This window comes from Crocodylus siamensis, chromosome 9, assembly GCF_052110815.1.
Source record: "Crocodylus siamensis isolate JL-2025a chromosome 9, ASM5211081v1, whole genome shotgun sequence".
Classification (NCBI taxonomy): Eukaryota; Metazoa; Chordata; order Crocodylia; family Crocodylidae; genus Crocodylus; species Crocodylus siamensis.
Window position 1 is genome coordinate 50,341,097 of NC_143403.1, and position 22,357 is coordinate 50,363,453.

A 22,357-nucleotide genomic window follows, 5' to 3' on the forward strand; every position below is an offset into this window, starting at 1 on the left:
CTTCCCTAGTCTTGCCCAAAGAGTGAAACACCAGGATGCATTTGTCTCTAGCCTGCACATCACAGTTGGTGGAAGAGTGTGAGAAGGGTTCTGCCACTTCCCGTTTGTACATTTGACCCTTGTCTAAAACTGGGATTTGTTGGGGCCCTCAGGCCTAACACGGACATGACCCAAACAGGGTTTGGTTTGGCCTGTGCATATGAGACAAAGCCAAGGGCTTTTCAGAGTTGCAGCATAATTGGTTGCTTTAATCATCAAAAATATGCCCAATCATTGCAATACCATGGCTAAGAGTGTGAGGACAAAATGGATAATACCACATTCTTTTGAATATACAGTGTCTCTGAGTTTAAGATGTACACACATTCTGACTTTCAGTTTAAGAAAAAATGAACACAGCAAATATAGACACATTTACAAGGATACAACTTCAGTGCATATAAAAGCCTTTTACTATTTTTTTAACTTGAATTTAAGACAGGCTATTAGAGAGAACTAATTAATTTAAAAAGGGTGTCTTATTCAAAGGAAAATGTTTTGCCCATCTTCCATCCAAAGATCTGAAATGACTGTTATTGAACTGTCTCAATCCCCACCTTGTGTGGATGAGAATTATCCCTAACTGATAGAGAAACTGAGTGACATTAAGGACCTATGCACAAACTCAATGCCCACTGAGAATTTTTCCATTAACTGACAGAATCCAGTCAGAATCACAAGTTTTCACTTTAAATTCAGACCAGTGATGCTTCTAGCCAGAAATGAAGTCTAAAATTTTGGTTGAAACTTATTTATGATAGAATTGCTTCTAGTCTCAAATTTGTGTACAAAAACGCTGTTGTACTCGACAGGTTGTCCATCAAATAGATACTATACCGTAAATGATAACACTGGGGGGGTGGGTAGTTGAAATCTATGGGGAAGTGTCTGGGATGCTGAGAAGGGAAGAGAAAAAGGTGGAGTTGTAGTTTACTTTTTGACCTTTGCCTTCTTGCCTTTTCCTTTCTTTTTCTTCTTTGACTTTAACAGTGATCTGACCAAGTAGCCTTTCCAGAAGGCCTGGATGCGAATGGCTGCACGGATCATGATAGCCAGCTCCCTCTCTGCTCTTTCCTTCTTCTCCTGGGCTATCCTCCTTTCCTCCTTGATCTGGGAATACTCTTGTTCAAGTACAGCATATATCTCCTTCAGCTGAGCCAGCTGGGCCTTCTCCTCGGTATAGATAGCATCAACTTCCTCATACTCCATCTAAGGGAATGGCAAGTATTAGGTATAGCTTTCTCAATGGCAGGTACCATGTCACCCTATTTTACTTGAAAGTTGCACCTTTTATCCAGAAAGATCCCAGGCAGTGTATGCAGTGATGGTTTTATCCATCACAAATGTGTGAAGGGCTAGCTGGTGCCCTCAGTGAACTGCAGTTTTCAAGGGAACCTAAGGAGAGTCAGGCACCCAACATCCAGTGAATTTCACTGGGCTCTGGAAAGCCTAACTCCTTTAGCTGCTTTGAAAATGTCAGCATAATTCTTATTATGATGCCTCCTGCTGCCTTGTTTAGAGATAACATAGTCAAAGATTAGGATGAGGAGAACCAGCAGCACTTGTGCCAGCTGCATTCACGCCAAATTATCCAGTTCTCCCTTTCTGCATGAGGATGGCGTCAAGGGCAGCTGGAAACATGCAGAGCTTGGTATCTAATTTGTTTGGCTTCCTAATACATTGTTGCACTGCTGACAAGGACTTACTGTTATGACAGTGGCACTCTTCCTGGTCTGTCTCCAGAAGCGTGCACTTTGCTTTTAATTAAGCTACCTGTATTGATCAGGGTAAAATATCAGAAACAGCAGAGGAATTAGTAGATTCTGGAAGTGTGGTCATGCTTCATGTCTGAAAACCTGAGCAATGATACATTTGCTTTCAGTCTCCAGGTTCTGAATTATTTATCTAACAAACTGGCAAGAGAGGTAGAAACAGCTGATTAATCCAAGAGTGGAAGTGTGATGCTGTGGCTGCGATGGTCCAGAAACTATGTGAAAGGCAAGGATTTCTTAGGGCGATATCTTTTACAAAACCAACCATATAGTTGGGTAAAGTTAGATAAGCTTTTGAATGCAAGACCTGCTGAAGAATGCCTTGCATTCAAAAGCTTGTCTAACTTTATCCCAAGTACATAGTTGGTCTAATAACAAATATCCCTCTGAGGACCCTGCTACATGTACACTTAAGGCGTGATTAACCAAGTAACTGTGCCTTAAGTTGTGACCCAGCTATACGTTCAACCAACTAGTGGTGTGATATAAAACAAGCAATTAGCTACAAAGTTATTCCACAAAAAATATGTAATACTTTGTAGCTTATTTTAATCATACCATTAATTGAACATGAGGCCAGGTGCTCCCCTGTGGCTGGGAACTCCGTCAACTGAGGGGCTCGCAGCTAGAGTGGTACACCACCTGCTGCCAGCCCCGTAGCTGACCAGGCTTGTAGTGGTGGCAGTGTTGTCAGCTCTAGGGCTCGCAGCAGGCAGAATGCTGGCTGTCTGCAAGCCTCCCTGGCTGTGGAGCCTGCCACCACTGGGAGCCTTTTTGGGGTATGAGGCTTTTAGTGTGGGCAGCACAGGGGACTGCTGCCACTACTGCAGCCTCTGAGCCCTGTCTGGTGATAAGGTTCAATGGGATCTAATGCATGATCCCACAATTGTGCCTCAATTGTGTGGATTGCATGTTAGATCCCATAACACCTTTTACCTATATGTGTAGAGGGGCCCTAAGAAATCCTTGTTTCTTGCATAACTTGATCCATACACAAGATGGAACCAGCAGAGCTGAAGATTGAAGGAAACCTGAACACCCTATTCAGTGGCAGCAGAGGGACTCATCTGACAGACTGGCAGAACAGTTATCAAGTGTAAAGCGTGCTTGTAGGATTTTTCAAGCTGGCACAACCCTTCTTAAAGTCAGCAATAGGCAGCTGCTGAATACAAAGGTAGGACAGTGAACAACTATTTGCCTTACTGTTGTCATGAACGATGTACCACCACGCTCAGGGAGTGTGCATACACACGCGTACACCCTGTATGTGACGCACCTGATGGTGGTTCCTCTTAGATAGCTTGTTCATATGAACCTCATTCAAGGTGCATGCACACCTTTTGTTGGCATTCTTGAGTGAGGCTTATGCACAGGTTGAGATGGATCCACCTGGACCAGACATCTCAAAGACAACACAAATGTCTGGGTCTAACCTACTACACAAGCATGCCACCATTTAGCCCCATACCTTCCCCAAATGCCACTGATCTCCCTCCCCTGCCTGATCTACTGCTCTGATTTCTGATTTCCTTGTGCTCCCTGCCTGGTTTGCTCCTTTGCTTTCTGTTCTGTCTGCTGCTGTGCTGCCTGGCCCCTCCTGATCTGCCACGTGCCACACACACAGGCTGCCCATGCTATATATTGGCCACCCCATCTTAACTAGTGAGGATACCTGTTTTTCTCCCATGTCAGCATCATATTTTTGGATCCAGTTTTCAATTTCCATCTCCACTTTGTACTTCTTCTGAAATAACAAGAAAAGTATTTGTAGGCAACTGAATATAGAGTTGTAACATGCTATAACATTCCAGGACCAAAGGGGCTTTAGGTATGAATCCTGGGAGCTAATATGCTTGAAGAGAATGCCTGTTCTTTTTGGAAAGATTCCTCAGTATGGGGTGCTTTTTCCTTTAACTCCAGCACTTAAGCAAACAGACATCATTTCCCTGGGCAGAAATGAGCAGGCTCAGTCTATAGCAGGGAGCCAGGATTTCATTATAGCATCTACATGCTCTAATGATAGGTGCTGTCAAAGCACACCACTGGAAAACAGACCAAAAATGACTCGCCGCAAGCATATGACTAAATCCAAGTTAGCTGTAAAGAGATCTATCAAAGCTTTGTTTTTCTCACACCTGTTATTTATACTCCATGGAACTACTCATAGATTTTAAAGCTAGACAGGAACTTTCAGTCATGTAATCTGACCTTCTTTACAACACAGGTCATAGAACTGTATCAAGTTAATTCATCCACTCACTGAACTTATTCCTTACTACCAGAACCCTTCTTCTCTGACCATACTTCAGAATGAATGGTGTACCCTGTCAAGCATCACAAAGAGTCAGTCATATGGCTTGCAGATGATGATGGTTGCCTCCTGCCCGTTGTTCAGGTGGCCTGGATTCTAACAATTCCTAGCTGTTTACCCTTGGGTTCCTAAGAACTGTGAAAATCTTGGCTCTTGGGGGATAGTGTACATTCTTTCAGGAAGGGAGAGGAGACTGCAGTGGTGAGTAAATCCACTGTTTCTTCTTCCCTCTGCTCTCTCAGTATATATAATATATTGAGTTGAGCAGTTTATAATAGAAAACAGAAGTGATGTTCAGCTTGAATAGAAGCTGGATAATAAAGCAATTCTAATGGAAGCTGTTGTAGGCTGGATTCATAGATTGGTTGGATTCCAAACTGCTTTGGTAATTTTCACTTGAGTGTGACCCTATACTATGAAGCCTTTTTTTACCTTGTACTTCACAGTGTTTTGAAAGAGCAAGAGAGGATATATAAAGTAGACATCTCTTAAACAGATCTTAGTTCTGCTTGCAAGTTGGTCACTGTCCATTTAGAGACAGCACTGGCTAAAAAAAAATAGAGGGGTCATTCATTTTAAATCTATAGATGTTTCTTGCACAATGTTGCTACTTTCCATTAGGAACAATGCCACTAAGGTCACAAAGTCAGAAGATCAGAAGGGACCTCAAGAGTCATCTAGTCCAACCCTATGTTTGGAAGCATCATGTTTCAAGGTTTTGGGATGCTTGTGACTGGGGAAAAAAAAGTCTGAAGTGTGTGTACAGGGTCTTCCTCCATAACTGGAACCCCCAGATATTACTGCACAACCAATAAGAGAAACAAGGAGACTGTCTACTATCTAACCAATACTCTGTTTGCTCTGAAGATCCCCTGTTACTTCCCCAGCTTCTCAAAATATGCTTTGCCAGCCTTGCAGTACCCATTCTTTTATGAATGCCAGCTGGTTCATTGACTTTTTGCAGCAGTGTCACAAGAATGTCTCTTCAGTGATGGGGGGGACAGCCAGTGTATTATGACCTCCAGAGAGCTGAGGGTGCTACTGTGGAGAGGCTTCATTGATGGCTGCCACTGTACAGCTGTGGGGGTGCTCTCCAGGGAAATTAGTGGACTGTTAGGTCAGAGATGGGATGTTCAGAAGAATGGCAGGTGCATCCTGCCAGGAATGGCTGGTAGCTGGCATGTGGTTACACTTGCAGACAAGATTAAGAACTCCCAGTGGTTTAATAGCTTTTCTTGTTATCCAACTACTCCCCCCTTGGTACCTTTCTGAGAGCCAGTTCTGACTCGCGGTTCTCGGTGACAAGTGCATTGAGCTGCGCTCGCAGCTGCTGTATATCCTGCTGGAGCCTGGCACGCTTTGCCTGTGAGGTACGCAGTTCCCCTTTCTGCTGCTTCTCTGCTTCCTGCCTGCTGCGCAGGATGTGATTTTCAGAGAACTTTGCCAAATGGTGCAAGTGGGTCTTGAGATCCCGGATCACTGCATTCTTCTTGTAAATCTAAACCAGGGGAAGGGCACCATCAGGACTAGGGAAGTGACTGGGTTCTCAACAAATCAAATCTGCTGAAGAATGAAGCGTTACTTACACAGATGGCAGTACTGTAGAGAAGGAACCACATTCCTGCCTTGAGCAGGGCATTGAACCAGATAACCTAGTGAGGTCCCTTTTCTTTTTCCATCACCCCAATAGCAGTGGGTACTTACAATGTATTCAAACAGAACTCTGAACATCCCATTTCTTAATTATGATGGAAATCCTATCAACTTCAAAGAGAGTAGTGCTAGACTAAAACTGAATGTTTTCAAAAATCCCACCCTCACTGGCTCCTTTGTTGAATGGGCAGCATCAAAGTACCCTGGAAGCGCAGTGCAGGAAAGCACACACAGTTGCAGCCCATACACGCTGAAGCCTGGTGAAGTTACTGAGGGTGCAAGTTGCATAATGTGCGTGTGAGAGAAGGAAATGTTCTGGCCTTTAGCCTGTCCTCCGGGCTCTCATGAATCTTACACCAGCTCTAGTATGAGAGGTACCATCCTTAATCTAGCTGCACCTCTCTTTCTACAGTTGTAAAATAAAGAAATTATATAACTTAAGGAAGGGTGTGGGACTTAATTCAGTAGTGCTCATGAGAGAGACAAAACCGTAGAAAGGTAAGGGTGGAAGACAATCTAGTCCAGCCCTGTTCTATCACCATATACAAATGTTTATCTAACTCAGTAGTTTTCAATCTGTGGATCCGCAGACTACATCTAAGGGATCCAAAAAAGATTACTATGATCAAAAGTATGTGAATACCAACACTTAGGATTCAAAGGGGTCCACACCTTCATTTGAAATTTCCAAAGTGGTCTATACCTCTATTCAAAGTTTTTTAGGGTTCCACAAATGAAAAAGGGTTGAAAACCACTGGTCTAACTCAGTGGTTCCCAATCTTTTTTAGACTCCAAGCACTCCTCAGCTGGATTCCAGCATGATTTAACTGGCCAAAGAAGAGATGATCAAAACCAACCAGAACCACATCTGAAAGCCACACATTAAATACCTAACAAGTCTTTGTGGTTATGTTTAAAATCTCCTGGCTATTTCTAAGGGCCCTCCCTACTACATGTTCAAATTAAAGCTGGATATAAACCAGCTATAGAGTTGTTACACATTTTCAAGCACAGCCTTTATAGCTGGTTGGCTCTCTTTACAGCTGGATAGCCATTTTTATCATGTTATAATTACTTTGTGTGGGTGGTTAGTCTAAATGTATTGGGCAATTAACAAGTTAACTGTGTGATAATTACTTTGCACTTGTGGCTGGCCTAACTTTGTCTGTACCTAAGAACATAAGAATTACCATTTACTGGATCAGACCATATGTCCATCTTGTGCAGTCTCCTATGTCACACAGGGACAGACAGTGGATATTGAAAGGATGAGTGAATTGGGTATGAACAGGGGTGCTTTTACAGCTGTGTTGGTCTAAGGACATTGGCAGACAGGGTTCTTTGGGTAAATGTGATATCTTTTATTAGACCAAGTAAATAGTTGTGAAATTGTTCTTTACAAGCTTTTGGGCACAAACACCCTTCTTCAGGCACAGGGAGAGTCTGCTGGTGTTTGTGTACTCTCTTGGGTAGAATAGAAGCTTAAGCCAATATGCAAAATGCAGGTCTGTGAAAATGCAAATATGTGGCTGGAAAGATTAGAGGGCTAGGAGTTAAGAGGTGTAAGACAGGTATGGGGTGGGGGGAAAGTTGTCCTGGTGACAGACTATAGCTGGTAAAACGTAGAGGTTATCAGATGTCATGCAGGTTATAATGTGCCATAAATCCAATGTCTATATTTAGCCTGCCATCTGATAATCCCAGGTAACTCTCTACATTTTACCAGATTTATTCTATCACCAGGTCAACATTCCCCTCCTCCCTGCCCCCTCCCCCTCCATACCTGTCGAGCACCTCTTAATTCCCATCCCTGATCTTCCCTACCACACATTTGCATTTTCACAGACCTGCATTTTGCATATTGGCTTATGCTTCTATTCCACCCAGGAGAGTACACAAACACTAGCAGACTCTCCCTGTGCCTGAAGAAGGGTGTTTGTACCCAAAAGCTTGTAAAGAACAATTTTTCCAACTATTTACTTGGTCTAATAAAATATATCATATTTACCCAAAGCACCTTGTCTGTCTGGGTATGACCAGTTTTTTTGCCACTGTTCCTCTCCCATTTGCACACTCCAGAATTTAAGATCTAGGAAGTTCTTATTCAGAGGCTGTAACCCTGACTCTTGTGCTGAAGAGCTAGTGATGCCCCTTTTCTCTAAGAATTTGTCCAGTCCATTTTTGAATCTGGCTCAACTGTCAGCTTCCGCATATGGTGGCAATGAGTTCTATGCTTTAATTACACACTGGGCATGTCTACATGTGCTTTTATGCACACCTAAACTGAATGCGCATTAGCTTAATATACATTGAGGCAATTTAGGTGTGTGTCTACACATGCACTTGCTAAGGCGCATTAACGTGGGTGTGCGTACCGACTTGGGACTATATTCCCAAGTCGATGGACACACACCGCATTAAATGTGCATTAGCGTGTCTTTGCTTTCGCTAATGCGACTTAGCTATTAATGCATAAATTTGATACCTGCTTTATATAGGTATCAAATTTAGGTCTGGATAGCCCAAAATCACCATTTTTAGGTGCATTAAGGGTGCGCACATCTAGATGCACCCCCGAATGTGCCTAATATACTGTGCATTAAATGCACATGTGTATATATGCCCACTATGTGACAAAGAACTTCCTTTTGTTCATTTTCAGCTTACTACCCGCTCATTTCATTTCGTGACCCCTAGTTCACGTGTGGATGGTCTACGTTTTTTGTGCGAGTGCAATTCAGCAGGAAATTGTATTCTATAACATGTGCCAGGGGCCTTGTAAGCTCCAGCAACCTCCCCTTTATGAGAGGCAATGGGTGGATTAGCTTTGTGGTTAACCAGTTTCCTGGCAGTGCCCCGGTGTGCTGCTTGCCCGTTCTCCCAGGTTTGTTTTCCTGATTGGAAAAAAATGACCTGTACAGACTTTCAGAGAAGCAAAAAGCTTGCAGTAATGATGCTGGCAGCCAGGGGGCCCTAGACCGCACAGTCCAGGAGAGAACTTTGCAGGCTTTTTTCCTTAGGTGAAGGCAGGCAGGGATCAGCAGGGTCAGGAAAAAGTAGGGGCAGGGACTTTATGCTCTGCATAGAAGAGTCCTTCAGCTTCTGCTGCCACCCTCCTAGCCACGAAAATATGCTTCTATGCTTGCCTGAATTCAGGTGCTGCAGTGCAATTCAGGCAGGGAACAAGCCAGGAGCAAAACACACAAGCACTTCAGCACTAGGCTTGTCCAGCCTGAAGCACTCAGGGGGCATGTTCTGCTCCCTGCTTGGTTGGGAGGGGGAGGGAAAAGCAGCAAAACACACTGGCTGTCTGTAAAGAAGTGCTGTCTCCTGGGAGCCATGTCGCTCCGGTTGTCCCCAAGTTATTCCTCTCCCAGAGAGGCCACTTTGACTCTCAGGAAAAGAAAAAAACCAAAAAAACTCACAAACTTGTGTACGCTCCCGGTTTCTCCTGGCAGAGAACAGAGACTCTCCCTGGAGAAACTGAACATCAGTCCCTTAACAGAGGCCGGCCCAGGTCAAGCAGCAAGTCTGCGGCAAGTGGCATCTAGGGCCCTGGGACAGCAGCCTCCGAGCTGCTCCGTTTATCGTCCAGCCCGAAGTGCTCACGGGGTGGGAAGCAAAGCACCCTGGGATGGTGGAGGCCTCCCAGAGATGCTCTGCGGGGAGCTCTGTTGCTCCTGGGGGGCCGTTTACCCGGGGCCAAAAGGGAGGGAGGTCCACTCCTCTGCCCGAGCCCGAGCCGGCCCCGCACCTCCTCGTCGCGGCTGTGGAGGGCGGCGGCCAGATCCGCGCGCAGGGCCGCCACGGTCTCGGCGTTGTGCTGGTCCCGCAGCGCCACGTCGGCCGCCAGCCGCGCGCGGGCCTCCTCCTCCCGCGGGCTGGTCAGCAGCCGCTCCAGCAGGAAGCCGCGGAACTCGGTCAAGCCCTGCACGAACAGCTCGTCCGTGAGGTCGCGGGCGTACACCTCGTTGCGCACCGCCTGGGCGGCGCCGGGCTGCGCCTGCAGCAGCCGCGTGATGCGGCGCCCCGAGCTCTGCAGGCTCCGGCCGGGGCCGCCCGCGCGGCACAACGCGTCGTGCTCCGCCAGGGCGCGGCTGAGCGCGGGCCCGAGCGCGCGGGCCAGGTCGCGCAGGTTGGCGACTACGTGCGGCAGGAGGCTGATATGCTCCGCACGCGCGATGGTCTCGTCCAGCACTGCGATCACGCGCCGCGTCTCCATGGTGCCCCGCCGCGACCCGGCCTCCTCCTCCGCTGCGGCCTCCGGCATCTGCCTTCGCTCCCGCCCTGCCACGGCCGCCATGAGCGTCGCTGCGTTGCTAGGAGACGGCACATCCAACGGCTCGCCTCGTTCTTCATAGGGAGGCGGGACCGGGCTTCCTGGCCAATCGGAGACGCCGGCTTCTTATGATGAGCGCGACCTGCAGCCAATGGAAGGCCAATCGGGGGGGGCGGGGGAGGAACCCAGATTCATTACCTCCGCAAGCAGAGTAGATGCAGCGCGGGGATTGGCGAGCCGGTAGTCTCCGAGAGCCTATCGGCCAGCGGCTTGCGGGCAGCAGCCAATGGGTGTTGCAGGGGGGCAGGCAGGGCTAAGGCTAGGCGTCGGGCGGAGAGGGGCCGGGCTGGGGCCATGCGCGGGGCGCGAGGCGGCGGCGGGCGCAAGTCGCCCCCTGGGCTCACGTGAGCGCGGGGGCCCCCTGGCGGCGGGCGGGCCTGCGCCGTGCCTGCCTCAACATGGCCCGGGCGGCGGCGGCGGCCTGCGCGGGTAGCGCTCGGGGCCCGCAGCCCTGAGCGCGGCCGCGGGAGCATGGCCGGCAGCCCGGACGACGACGTGCCCCTCATCCTCACCCTGGAGGACGGCGGCGGCCCCGCGGCCCCCAGCGCCACGCCAGCCGGGGACGGGCCGCCTGACCACAGTAAGCTGCCGGGTCTCGCCGCGCTCACATCCCGTCTCGTCCCGGCGGGGGCGGGTGCACCTTGTGCCCCGGCATCTGCGTGTGCGCGCGGAGCGGGTCCGGAGCCCTTGGCTTGGAGATGGCGCTTTCCTGAGCGTGTTCGTGCGGAGATGGGGACCTCCCCGTAGACGCCCGGCGGCGGGTGCCGGAGTGCGGCGCCGCTTCCCGCGAGGAAGGGTTGCGCTGCCTTGAGTGACAGGTGGCGGTGGTGCATCCGGGCGGTGCATGCCATAAAGTTGTCAGGAGACGTCGGTGTTGGTTCTGGAAGTGAAAGCGAGAGACGTAAACGGCGGCATTGCACACGCGGGGTACAGATGATTATATCCCCATAGGGGTGTGTGTACTATGCGTGTATATGTATGTCTGTAGGTATCCAGGTTGTAGCTGTATTGGTCTAGAGGTAAAGGCAATCAGGACTTATAGCAGAGATATCTTGTGTTAGACCAACAAGATTGTTGCCAAAAAAAAAGTCTTTAATTGCAAGCTTTCAAGATAATTTGCATCCTCGCAGATCCTCACAGGAGGGGAGAGGCTCCAGACCAGCTATGAACTGACTGCCCTGAGGAGTTTTCCATCTATTGACTCCTCTGTGAAATCCTAGGAAATATGAACTTCCATTTCTACCCAGGAGAACTTCTACAATCTCTTCTCCAATGCCTGATGAAGGGTGTGTGTGCCTGAAGGCTTGCAATTAAAGACATTTTTTTTGCCAAATTCTTGTTGGTCTAATAAAAGAGATCATCTCTCCTAGGAGTCCTGTATGTGTATATGCACATGCACATTTCTGTATATATCATTGTGACCTGAGTCTGCAGTGCGTATGTGTATGCACACACGCACACGGGGGAGACCCACGGGGAGGGGGTGCACTGATGAAGTCACAACTCCCTTTGATTCCTGCTCCCTGCCCCTAAATTTAAAACCAGTTGCCTGAAAGCTGCAGCAGCATTTCGAGTGGCAGCAGTGCTGAGGGAGTCACTTGACTTCATGGCTAATTCAGATCTACCCAAGTACTTCTAATCTCTTCATTCCACAGATGTTAACAGACTCTTTCTTTTTTCTCATGGTCTTGATGTTCCACTAATTAAACTAGGTATCTAAGTTGTAGCCATATTGCTCTAGAGCAGCAGTTCCCAACCTGTGGTACGTGTACCACCACTGGTATTCTGACAGCCTGTCAGTGGTATGCTTTAATGGATTTATTATAATTACTTTATATGACAAAAATGTTCTGGTGGTACTTAAGGTTGTGTCATTTTAAATTGGTGGTGTGCAATCTGTCAGTTTAGGAACCACTGCTCAGAGGCGAAAAGATTGGAACTCGTGGTAGAGGGGATATCCTTGATTAGACCAATTAGATGTTTGCAAAAATATCTTTAATTGCAAGCTTTCAGGCACAAGCACCCTTCTTCAGGCATAGGAGAAAAGACTGTAAAAGTTCTCTTAGGAAGAAATAAAAGTTCATATTTCATAGGAAAGTTGCAGGTGTGGTAAAATCTCCTGTTTGGAACGGTTCATTATATGCAGATTAGGCTCAGAGAAAAGTTGGAGTTGTCTGTTTACCTCAAAGTTGGATGTAGAGTCATATTTCTTTCTAACTTATGATGTTTCATATTTCACAGAAGAGTAAAAAGATGGAATGCTCTTCTGAGCAAGAATTTCTTTTGTGGTGAGCTGGGCCCTGTGATGATGATGCAAATTTATCTCAAACAATGGCAGGAGCAGGGTCTCAGGTTTCAGGTGGTAAAACTTACTTCCTCCTTGTAAAATTATGAAGATTTAATTTAAAAAATAGGCTAAAGTTCAATATCTTCCATGTGTCAGGTATCCAGGTTGTAGCTATGTTCGTCTAGAGGCAAAAGAAATCGGAACTCGTGGTAGAGGTGATACCTTTTATTAGACCAACTAGATACTTGCAGAAAAAAATTCTTTATTTGCAAGCTAATTAAGCTAGCCTTCTTTCTTCAAGTCTGCTGTCTGTTAGCTGCTTCTGGTAATGCAATATATCTTTCTGTTTGGATATCATTCACAGTATTAGTATTAGTCCCCCAGCATTCTGTGGCTTTACTGGATAATTTGGGTGGTCAAGCAACAGATGATTTGGTGTATAAACCTTTCTGTTCTGCTGTGTGTCTTTTACAGTAATGCCAACTTGTAAAATTATCAAGAGAGTTGCAATTTCTAAGTAAAATTAAGTTTGACTCATGACATTGCATCTCAAGTCTCATCTCAAAAACTCTTCAAATCTTGGGATTTTTTTTCTTCTGGTGTATCTCATGCCCAACCAGGTCAGAATTGGCTTCAAAGTCTCCGGGAGCCCAGGCAGGGCCTAGCTGCATGGGGGTGCAGGGAGACCTGCCAGCTCAGCACCAAGCGTGGGGCTACAAAGGCTGGGGAGCTGCTCAGGGTGTGATTCGATTTGGTGGAGATTTGGCTGCCAAATCTCCAAATCAGAATCAAATCAGAGGACCCTTTAATTTCTGTGAATCGAATCGGAACCCTCTGAATTGATTTGGAGAGATTCAGTGATTCGGACATGGACATGACTTTAAATGTTTTTTCTACATACCTCTAGGTAGCAGGTGGCTCATCAATGTTGCAATACTGGGGCACATGGAGGGTCCCACAGGAGTGCAGAGGGGCTCACCAGTGCACTTGGCAGCAGACCTGGAAGTAGACCAGAAGCACTTCTGGTTGATTTCTGGGTCCACTGGAGAGCATGCTGGGGGGCCCCCCTCGGTTCAGTGACTGGTGGCTCCTAGGTCTGGGGGGAGCACCCAGGGTCCGTCTGTGGCTGATTGCCAAGCCAGGCGGGCATGGGGGGGGCACCCAAACATGCTCCCTAGTGGACCTGGAAGTGGACTGGAAGTGCTTCTGGTCCACTTCTGGGCTCACTGCCGAGCACAGAGAGGTGGGGCACCATGCTCCTGTGGGACGCTCCATCTGCCCCAGCACCGCAGTGTTGACAAGCTGTACCTGGTACCTCAAGCTATATAGAAAAAACATTTAAAGTTGTGTCTATGTCCGAATCGCTGATTCTGAAGATTCAGTGCTGATTCAGAGATTCGGATTCAGCCGAATCGAATTGGGGACAGTGATCAGAATCAGCAAATCAAATCACTGTCTCCGATTTGGGCTGAATCCAAATTGAAATGGGCCTGTTTTGCACACCCTTAGTGCATACCTCCTCTTAAAGACCCTCAAGGTAGGGGAGAGTATCACCTCCCTTGGAAGCCCATTCCAGATTTTGGCAACCCTTACCATGAGAGAGTTTTTCCTGATGTCTAACCTAAATCTGCTCTCCATCAGTTTGTGGCTGTTGTTTCTAGTTACTCCAAGGGCTGACCTGGTTAACAGAGCATCTCTTGTTCCTTGCTGCCCCGCTCCCTGATGAATTGGTAGGTGGCCACAAGATCACCTCTCAGCCTTCTCTTGTAGAAGCTGAAGAGATCCAGGGCCCTCAATCTGCAAGCTCCTAACCATACAAGTGGCCCTTCTCTGAACCCTCTTGAGGTTGTCTGCATACCTCTTGAAGTGCAGCGCCCAAAACTGGATGCGGTATTCCAACTATGGCCTGACCAATGCCGCATAAAGGGGAAGTATCACCTCCCTGGACCTGTCTGTCATGCACCTGCCAATGCATAATAAAGTGAGGTTAGCGTTACTGATCGCTTTGTCACATTGACAACTCATGTTCATTTTGGTGCCAGCAATGACTCTGAGATCCCTTTCTGCTGCTATCCTGCTGAGAAGGTCCTCCCCAGCCTGTAAGCGTGCTGGTGATTCCTTCTCTCTAGGTGCAGCGCCTTGCATTTGTCCTTGTTGAACTGCATCCTATTCTGCTCCACCCACTTTTCCAACCTGTCCAGGTCCACTTAGATTTGTTCCCTACCCTCTAATGTGTTAACTTTACCACATAATTTGATATCATCTGCAAATTTGGACAGAGTGCTTTCTACGCCCTCATCCAAGTCACTGATGAAGACATTGAACAGCACCGGTCCAAGGACCAAGCCTTGTGGGACTCCACTGCCCACATCTTTCCAGGTGGATACTGACCCATCCATTACCACTTTCTGAGTGCGACCATCCCCAAGCCAATTTGCCACCCACCATGTAATCATTTACAGCCGTTCAGTTTATCTGTGAGAATAGAATGAGATACTGTATCAAAGGCCTTCTTAAAATCCAAGTACATGACATCTACCTTGATTTGTGCATCTAAGCATTTTGTTTAATGCTATGGAATTGAAATGCATTGTTGACACTTTTAGTATGGGAAAATCAAGCTAACTATTTCTGTAGAATGAAAGTTTTCTCCCTCCACTGAAGCAATCAATAGGTGAAGAAGGCCCTTTAGTAACAAGGAGTGTTTTAAAGGTTTATAATGGATGGTATTAAAGGAGGGTTTTATGCAGTGTTAGAGTAGGGATATCAAATTATGATCCATAGAGCTGTGTTATTTGGCCATCTGGGCTCTTGAAGGAACTCAGATTGTAGTGGTGGGATGAGTGGCAGCAGTGTTAACTCCTTCAGCTCCCTGAACGGATGTAGCAAGGAGCCTTGGGAAATATGGGTTCCATTTGGGCACTTATTTCAGCAGCAATGGTTGTTTTGACCCATGTGGTCTCCTGAGCAGACACCATTCGCTCCTCTGATGGAAGTAAGTCAACAAAGTGTCCTGCAGCCCAATCTAGCCTGTAGGGCTAAATTAGTTTGACATTCGTATGCTAAAGTATCACACCTTTTAGGGCGGTGATTCTCAACCTTTTTTTGTGCCAGGACTCATTTATGAACATTGGCCAGTCCCAACCCAGTGCCCCTCACTTTGCACTGCTCCTCGCCCCCAGTGTGTGGAGCAGGGGTGGGTGTGTGGGGTGGAGGGGGATGTGTGTGATGTATGCTCCTTGCATGCTGGAACTCTGCCAGCCTGTAAGGGAAAAGCCACAGTTTTCTCCTTTAAAGCAGAATCCATTTTTAAAGTTTGTTGATGCATTTTTTTTTTTTTTAAAGTTTGTTTGCAATCCTTTTATCTATTCTTGCGACCCACTTCTGGGTCACAACCCATGGGCTGAGAAACGTTCTAGGGTATTGGTTTTCTGCTTCACCCAAGGAGTGGAACCTTGCAGATCTGACTAGAGTTTAGAGTCTGCTTGTCACAATAGCACATGCTCTTCATGGTGTATGTAGATGGTAGTCTGAATACAGGGACTGCCTGCCTGCCTGCCTTTCTTTTTAAGGTTCCTATAGCCTATTATGCCATAATCATTTGAATTCATTGTTATTAGAAACTACCTTGATGTTGCCATTCCTAGTACATCTTATCAGAGGACATCAAAGTGTTGTATAAACGCTTAATAAAATGAGGTTAATAATACTTATTTATTTATATGTGGAGAGAATCGTGATGCTAATGGCATGACCTTGCCCAGTCGGACTGAGTTATTACTGATGGTGGGGGAAAAAAAATAGTCCACGTGTCCTGACTTTTGGTTTCTTGCTCTAACCAGTAGACCAGGTTCATCTGGTTTGTAAAAATGTTACCATCCCTTCTCAGTGTAAGGCCTTTTCATACCAAAGTACAACATGTACAGCCTTGAATGTCTAGGGCAGTACCTGTCATTGAGCTGATGGGAATTATAGCCTACAATCCATGAATTAGTTCCTATAGAATATATGCCTTTTGCCTCCTACCTGGAAATTTCAGTTGCAACAAGTGGAGTCCCCATGTGTTCAGGACAGGGAATGTAGTGCAGTGTTATGTAAGGAATGGTACTGCATTGTATTTCTGTAGTTTTTCTCACTAATGGCTTATGACAAGTGAAAAATCATTTTTATGCTTTGGTTTGAACGAGAAAACAACTGTGTTTCCTACTAAAGCATAAGTGTGGGTGGCAACTACCGCTGTGTATGCAAAACGTTTTTTTAAGTATAACTTCTTGTTTTCAGGCAATCATATCTTTGCAATATATTCACACTTCTGTTGAATCATTCCAAACTTGGTCTTTGCAGACTAGTCAAAGTAGTTTTGATGGTCTGAACCTATAAAGTTGACACTACTGACGTTTTGCAGTCTCATGGGTGATGGCCCTTCAGTATCAAGATTGAAGAGTCCAGTCATAGGATGCTGTGCTTCAATAACAGCTTTTATGAGGGTTCATCACAGCTCTCAAAATAATGGAATTAGGTCCTATGCCAGGAACATCTGGGAATAAAGAAGCTTTTTTGTTAAGGTACTCTGCTTTTTATACTTCAGATACTCCTTCAGTGAGTTGGAGAATGAGGTGAGGCTGTAAGCAAATCTGTTGCTTGTGTGGTGGATGGTGAATTTCTTTGAACACAACAAAGTCTCTATATGGAGTAAGGACATTTCAAAATCAACTGGTGTATTATAATGGGAATAATCTAAACATCTAGCTCCTTGTACACAAGTGCTCCCAGACTGGGCCAGGATCAGGCTAAGGAATGGCTGTCATTGAACATTTCTGCATTTAGCAGAATAGAGATGTTTAACTCCTACCTAATGGTGGCAAAAATTGGCATATCACCTGAAGGAATGCACACATCTCTTGTATATAGTCTTTTTCAAGAACGTGTTTGTACAAGCAGTGAAAGGAAAAGGATTCTCTTATAGTAAGTAGTGCCATCATATATGAACAATGAGTTGGCTTTGAAAACATCTCTTTCTTTCTTACTGATGTCACTTCTCTAGTGTAGGGAGTGGGTGGAAAAATGTGAAATTGCAATATATCCTTTGATACTCTTAGGGGGAATGAATAGGGAATAGGTTGCTGGCTTTTTGAAAATACTGTAGCTATAAGCAAACTGTCTTTGTACTAATATTGTGCTCCTAGAGGAAATGGTTTCACTCTCAAGGAAGTCCTTGAATTTGCTAGCTTTGCAGGTAAATGAGTGTTGTGTCAATTTTGTGGTCAACTGAAGAAACCTATTATGCAGTGAAGGTATTGATTCTGGAAGTGAAAGTGAGAGAATTGGAAGGTGACATTGCAGACATGTGTCACAGATGATTGCATATATGAGAAACTAATGAGTGTGATTTTAAGTAATGAAAAAAAAGTAAGTGTAAGCAAGGTGCTTGCATTTGACCTGGTAAATCTTAGGATCCTTGACAGTAGGGTTTAAGAACCAACATGCGTTTTCCGCTCAATTTTCTTTAGAAAGCAATTTACAACATGCTTTTTCTTACCACTGATATCTAAATAGCTTCTGTAGGATGCTTCAGATATCATGCACAGGACTGACAATTTAGAAGTATTAATGCAAGTTCTGCTGTCAGCTCCCTCTCTGACCTAAGCTAAGTCATTTAAACACTCTGTGCCTCAGTTTTCACATCTGTAAAATATGAAATATTCCTACCCTGTAGAAAGTGAAGGAGGCCTAATTTGCTCTTTATGAAGGTCTTCTCTTTTGTAGTGCTATGCATTATTTTATTTCAATGCATATCTTTTCTTGTTCTTCAGCTGATTTGAGGAGGAGGATTTCAAAAACACAAAGGGTAATTTAGTGTCTAACTGCTGCTTGTCCCTGAAAATCCTGTTCCCAAGGTGGCAACTCTGTATTTTATGACTTTTGCTAGTGCTTCCATAATAGTCCTCTGGTCCACATGATGGATATTTTATAAGAGCAGGTTGCCAGTGAGGGAAAACTGTTTCCAGTAGCACCGAAAGATAGAAATTTCTACACAAGAAATTCAGTACCTGGAAAGCTAGGGTATTAGTGAATTTTCCTTCAGCACTGTTCATTTTTCTTTCTCTGATTATTGGTGTGATGAGCCCTCTTAACTTAGATGAGGGAGGTGAACACCGCTATTCAATGTGCATTCTTTTGGGAGATGTTCGTATCCTCTTGTCTGTGAAAAGGCACAGTTCTACCACACTCTGTGCTCCTAATATATCAGTGTGTCTCCAGGCTGGGTCTAAACTGTGGGGCTCCTCACAGCTGGACCTAGAACCACTTAATGTGAGATGAGTGGTATGGAGGTTAATGCAGCTGCTGATCCTCTTTTTTTCCCCTCCCCCCTTCCCTTCTCCAGCTGAAATGCATCCCCAACAGGGCTCCTTAAACCTGGATTTCAGCAGCTGGCCTTTTACCTCGCTTGCCCACCCCTGAACTCGTGGCCCTTCCAGGAGCTTTTGAGGTAGAGCTGACCTGTGGATTGTATCTTACACTCCTGTAATACTGTATATAGTTCCCTGTGTCTCCTTTTTGCTGAAACCTTGAGAAAGGAGTACTTTGGTTAAGGTCAGATAAATATGCATGCTCGCTATAGTAAGAGATTAATTCTGATTTCTTTAAAAACCTACTCCTTGTTACATTTCCTATGGTGGCCAGATGATAGAAAGACATCTGTATTAAAAGATTAATGACCCAAGACCACTGGGGATGGTACCTTATGACCAGTAATTGTGAACCAAGCCAAGCTCTGTGAAGGTTTGTCTTGCATTTATCTTTAACTGGTTGTGCCTGCTTTGTTTTCTTAGTCTTAAGGGTGCTCTCTCTACATTAATGCGCATATTGTAGGTTTCACAATAGCACGCTTTGTTGAAAAGGAGCAGCTGCACTACTGGATTCCTTCATACAATAAAAGTTTCATAAATGATTTCCTCTTATCTGTTCCCCCCTTTACGCTACTTTTAATGGCCCAGAAATCAAATCCACTTTTTCTACATAGTTTGGATGTACAAGGTGAAGGCGATCTCATTATGAATTATACAGGGCTCCACTATTGTAAAAGAAAATTGTTCTCTTCCTAACTCCACCAACCGGGGTGCGTCTACATGGTCATTTATGTGCATTAAATTTAGTACTTCCTTTGGGAGGTACTAGAAAAAGGTGCACTAGCCTATTTTAATGTGTACAGTATTAGCAAACATGCATTTTTTGTGACGCTTTAATGCACATTAAAATAGGCTAATGAGCATTAAAGTGGATATGTAGATGCATTGCCAGAGTTATAAAATTCAATATGTTTTATATGCACAGCATAAATTATCAAGGAGACTACAGAGAGGGATTGAAGAATCTGGAAATTACCTATCTCATCTTTTGTGTAGAAAGGTTGTTGTCATCCCTTTCTGTTTTCCTTCATATTTTGTGTCTCTTCCTTCAATACATCTTTCACTTTTTCTGGTGTTGGATCAGAAAAACAAGCTAAGCATTCTTCTTTCCAGGCTGACTGTTTAGTTGAGGGATGCATAGACAAACAGCATCAGAGGATTATTTTCCCATTATTCGAACAGGTGGTTCTGGAACTATAAAAGATTTTTAAAGAGCCAGGAAACGATCAGATGGCAATCCTGAAATGACAACTTTTCATCTGTAACCGGTCACTCCTCAACTACTGCCGCTGACTTGGGAACATTTGGCTCAGAAAGCGGAACAACAGTTGGAACCAAATAACGATTAGTTTTTCATGGCTTCCCAGGGAACACATCAGTTTGTTCGTTTTTTCCTCATTTTTGTGGCTCCTGCAGATTTTTAGGGCATTGTAGATGCAGGGTGTTGGTTATGGCCAAGCTTGCTTACTGGCAGATTAAAATGAACAAAAGCTGAGCATGCTGAGTTCGCTCGTAATAACCAATATGATGCTTCTCAGAACTTCCTTTGCCCTTGGTATCTTCACTGAGGAATCTTGCCTGCTGCTGTCAGCCCCCCTGTGTTGAAATCCCATTTTACCCATCCGAGTGCTGTACAAAGCGCTGTATAAACTAAGCAGCATCTGTGCAGTGGTTAGAGTTGTTGTTGATTTGTCTTTTCCCTATTGCCTTGGGGTTCTAATCTCAAATTTGCTAGGAATAGAATTTATGAGCCAGAACACACAATATCTGGTCCTTAAATTGGGAAAAGTGGAATGAGTTTGATGGGTCTCTGTATTGTTTTTGATAGGCTCTGACCTTAGATCTGTACTTTGTAGGGGGTTCCACTTGTTCTTAGTACAGTATGATTGTACAGGGTCCTTTTGTGTTTGGTGAGAAGCCCAGTACTCCAGGATGAGTGCTTTCTTTCTGTTAATTTTAGTAGCAAACTGTGGCATGACTCTGGGCTTCCGGTATACTGCTAAACACTTTCATAGAAAGCTCATGCTTCCACATGACATTCCTCCTCCCACCCCCCAAGTAAAAAATATTTTTTTCAACCCCTTATAACTGTGTTGATGGTAGATAATTTCACAGGTAAGAAGAAGGTCAGATTGGCTGTGTCAAGAACTTTGGGGACAAAAAGTCATTCTGTAAATTCTTTACTGCAGCCATGCTGGCCTGGTGAAACCTATTCATGACCTTGTTTTATTTTAGCTTAAAAAGAGATTAAAAATCCAAAAGTGTATCTGTACATGCAGATAGTAGACACTTGGTTACCATGAGGTACACTGACTATTTTGTGCAGTTAATATGGCGTGCATGTATATTTTCCCAATCTGGGGATGTGTGGTACTCTTCTAACAATATTTGTTTTTTTGAAGATGGTTTTTTACCATCAACAATACACTGGGGAAGGTTGTGGGGAGCTTATGCAGAGGGATAACATTAACTCACCTAAAGGATGACATGAGACATACAAGTGTGTTCAGGCACTTTGTTAAATGAGGGAGAGGCCCATAAAACCAAGAATGGGACTGTACAGTAGTTCATAACTTGGAGCAATGAAAACCCTCAGGGCCCAATCCCAAAATGCTGCCATTTAAACAATAACCAGATAAAAGAGAAGAGGGCAAAATAAACTTTCTGTGTGTCCTTCAAGGTTAATGAGATTTCTGATCTGTCAGCTGCAGACATCAGGCTACAGAAGTTGTGGATCATGAGAAAATATTGCATTATTTCTAACCAAGAGGGGCAAGTGCTTTGTTGGGTAGGGCATCACATACATTTGCATAAATAAACAAGGTGTTTAGTAGAATAATGTGATAGTGGATGACTGGAGTGATAGTGAAATTTCCACACAAGCACAGCCCCCTTTCCTCCCTGGACTTCTCAGCTGTCCATTGAGGGTATCAATCTTGTGTTTTCTTGAAGAGGAGTTAGAAGTATAGAGCCATGGTCTAATCCTGATTGCTCTGTTCATCTCAGCAGTCACACTGAAGTTGCTGGGGCTTTTTGTCTGAACGAGGAGAGCAGTTTTAGCTTCCAGTTCATATGCTCCCACAAGACATGCCTTGAGGAAGGCAATCCATGGTGTTAATGCTATCTTTTTCAATTAATGCTTGTAGGATGTGAAACAGCTGAATCAAGTTAGTTCACTTGGCATCAGTGAATCATCACAGAAATTGGAAAACACTCCTGGTGTTTCTTCGTCACCTCTTTACTGTTGCATGGTAGGAGCAGCTTGTTTAATGTGTTGGTCAGACCAGCAAAACAGGTGGTGAGAGAACAGATTAATTAACTGCAAGCTGCCTGGGTGGTATCCCATGCAGTTGTACTGTGCCACTAAAGTGTTCTGTTCTTTCTGCAGTCTGGCAACTTGTGTAGCCAGCCAGTTGCATCTCTTGGTGCACAGCATGCTGTATCTGAAATTGAGAAGCAGAGTTTCAGCATAAAGGGAAATGGCTGCTCAAGTAAAATACTACTCCCCTCTTTTTAAACATGAGCCAGGTGGCAGGACCTCTGTAT

General features: G+C 45.1%; 2 protein-coding genes across 3 annotated transcripts in view; one reads left to right on the plus strand and one right to left on the minus strand.

Moving 5' to 3' along the window:
• Positions 1–95: 95 nt before the first annotated feature.
• On the minus strand, positions 96–10,280 carry DRC10 (dynein regulatory complex subunit 10). Of its 2 annotated transcripts, none has more exons than XM_090062427.1 (4): positions 9,530–10,280; positions 5,387–5,620; positions 3,484–3,552; positions 96–1,248 (listed from the first exon to the last, which is right to left on the minus strand). In XM_090062427.1, the coding sequence occupies exons 1-4, from the start codon at positions 10,076–10,078 to the stop codon at positions 970–972; spliced, it is 1,131 nt and encodes a 376-aa protein (XP_089918553.1). In that variant the 5' UTR covers positions 10,079–10,280; the 3' UTR covers positions 96–969. The 2 variants fall into 2 exon arrangements, with proteins under 2 accessions (XP_089918553.1, XP_089918552.1); XM_090062426.1 differs by having other exon boundaries at positions 3,484–3,555.
• A 132-nt stretch (positions 10,281–10,412) lies between these two features.
• Positions 10,413–22,357, plus strand: part of TPCN1 (two pore segment channel 1) — a 65,241-nt gene continuing 53,296 nt past the window's right edge. Inside the window, exon 1 of the mRNA XM_090062424.1 lies at positions 10,413–10,694. Coding sequence (XP_089918550.1) covers positions 10,586–10,694 — 109 coding nt within the window. The 5' untranslated portion in view covers positions 10,413–10,585. The remainder of the gene's footprint in view (positions 10,695–22,357) is intronic.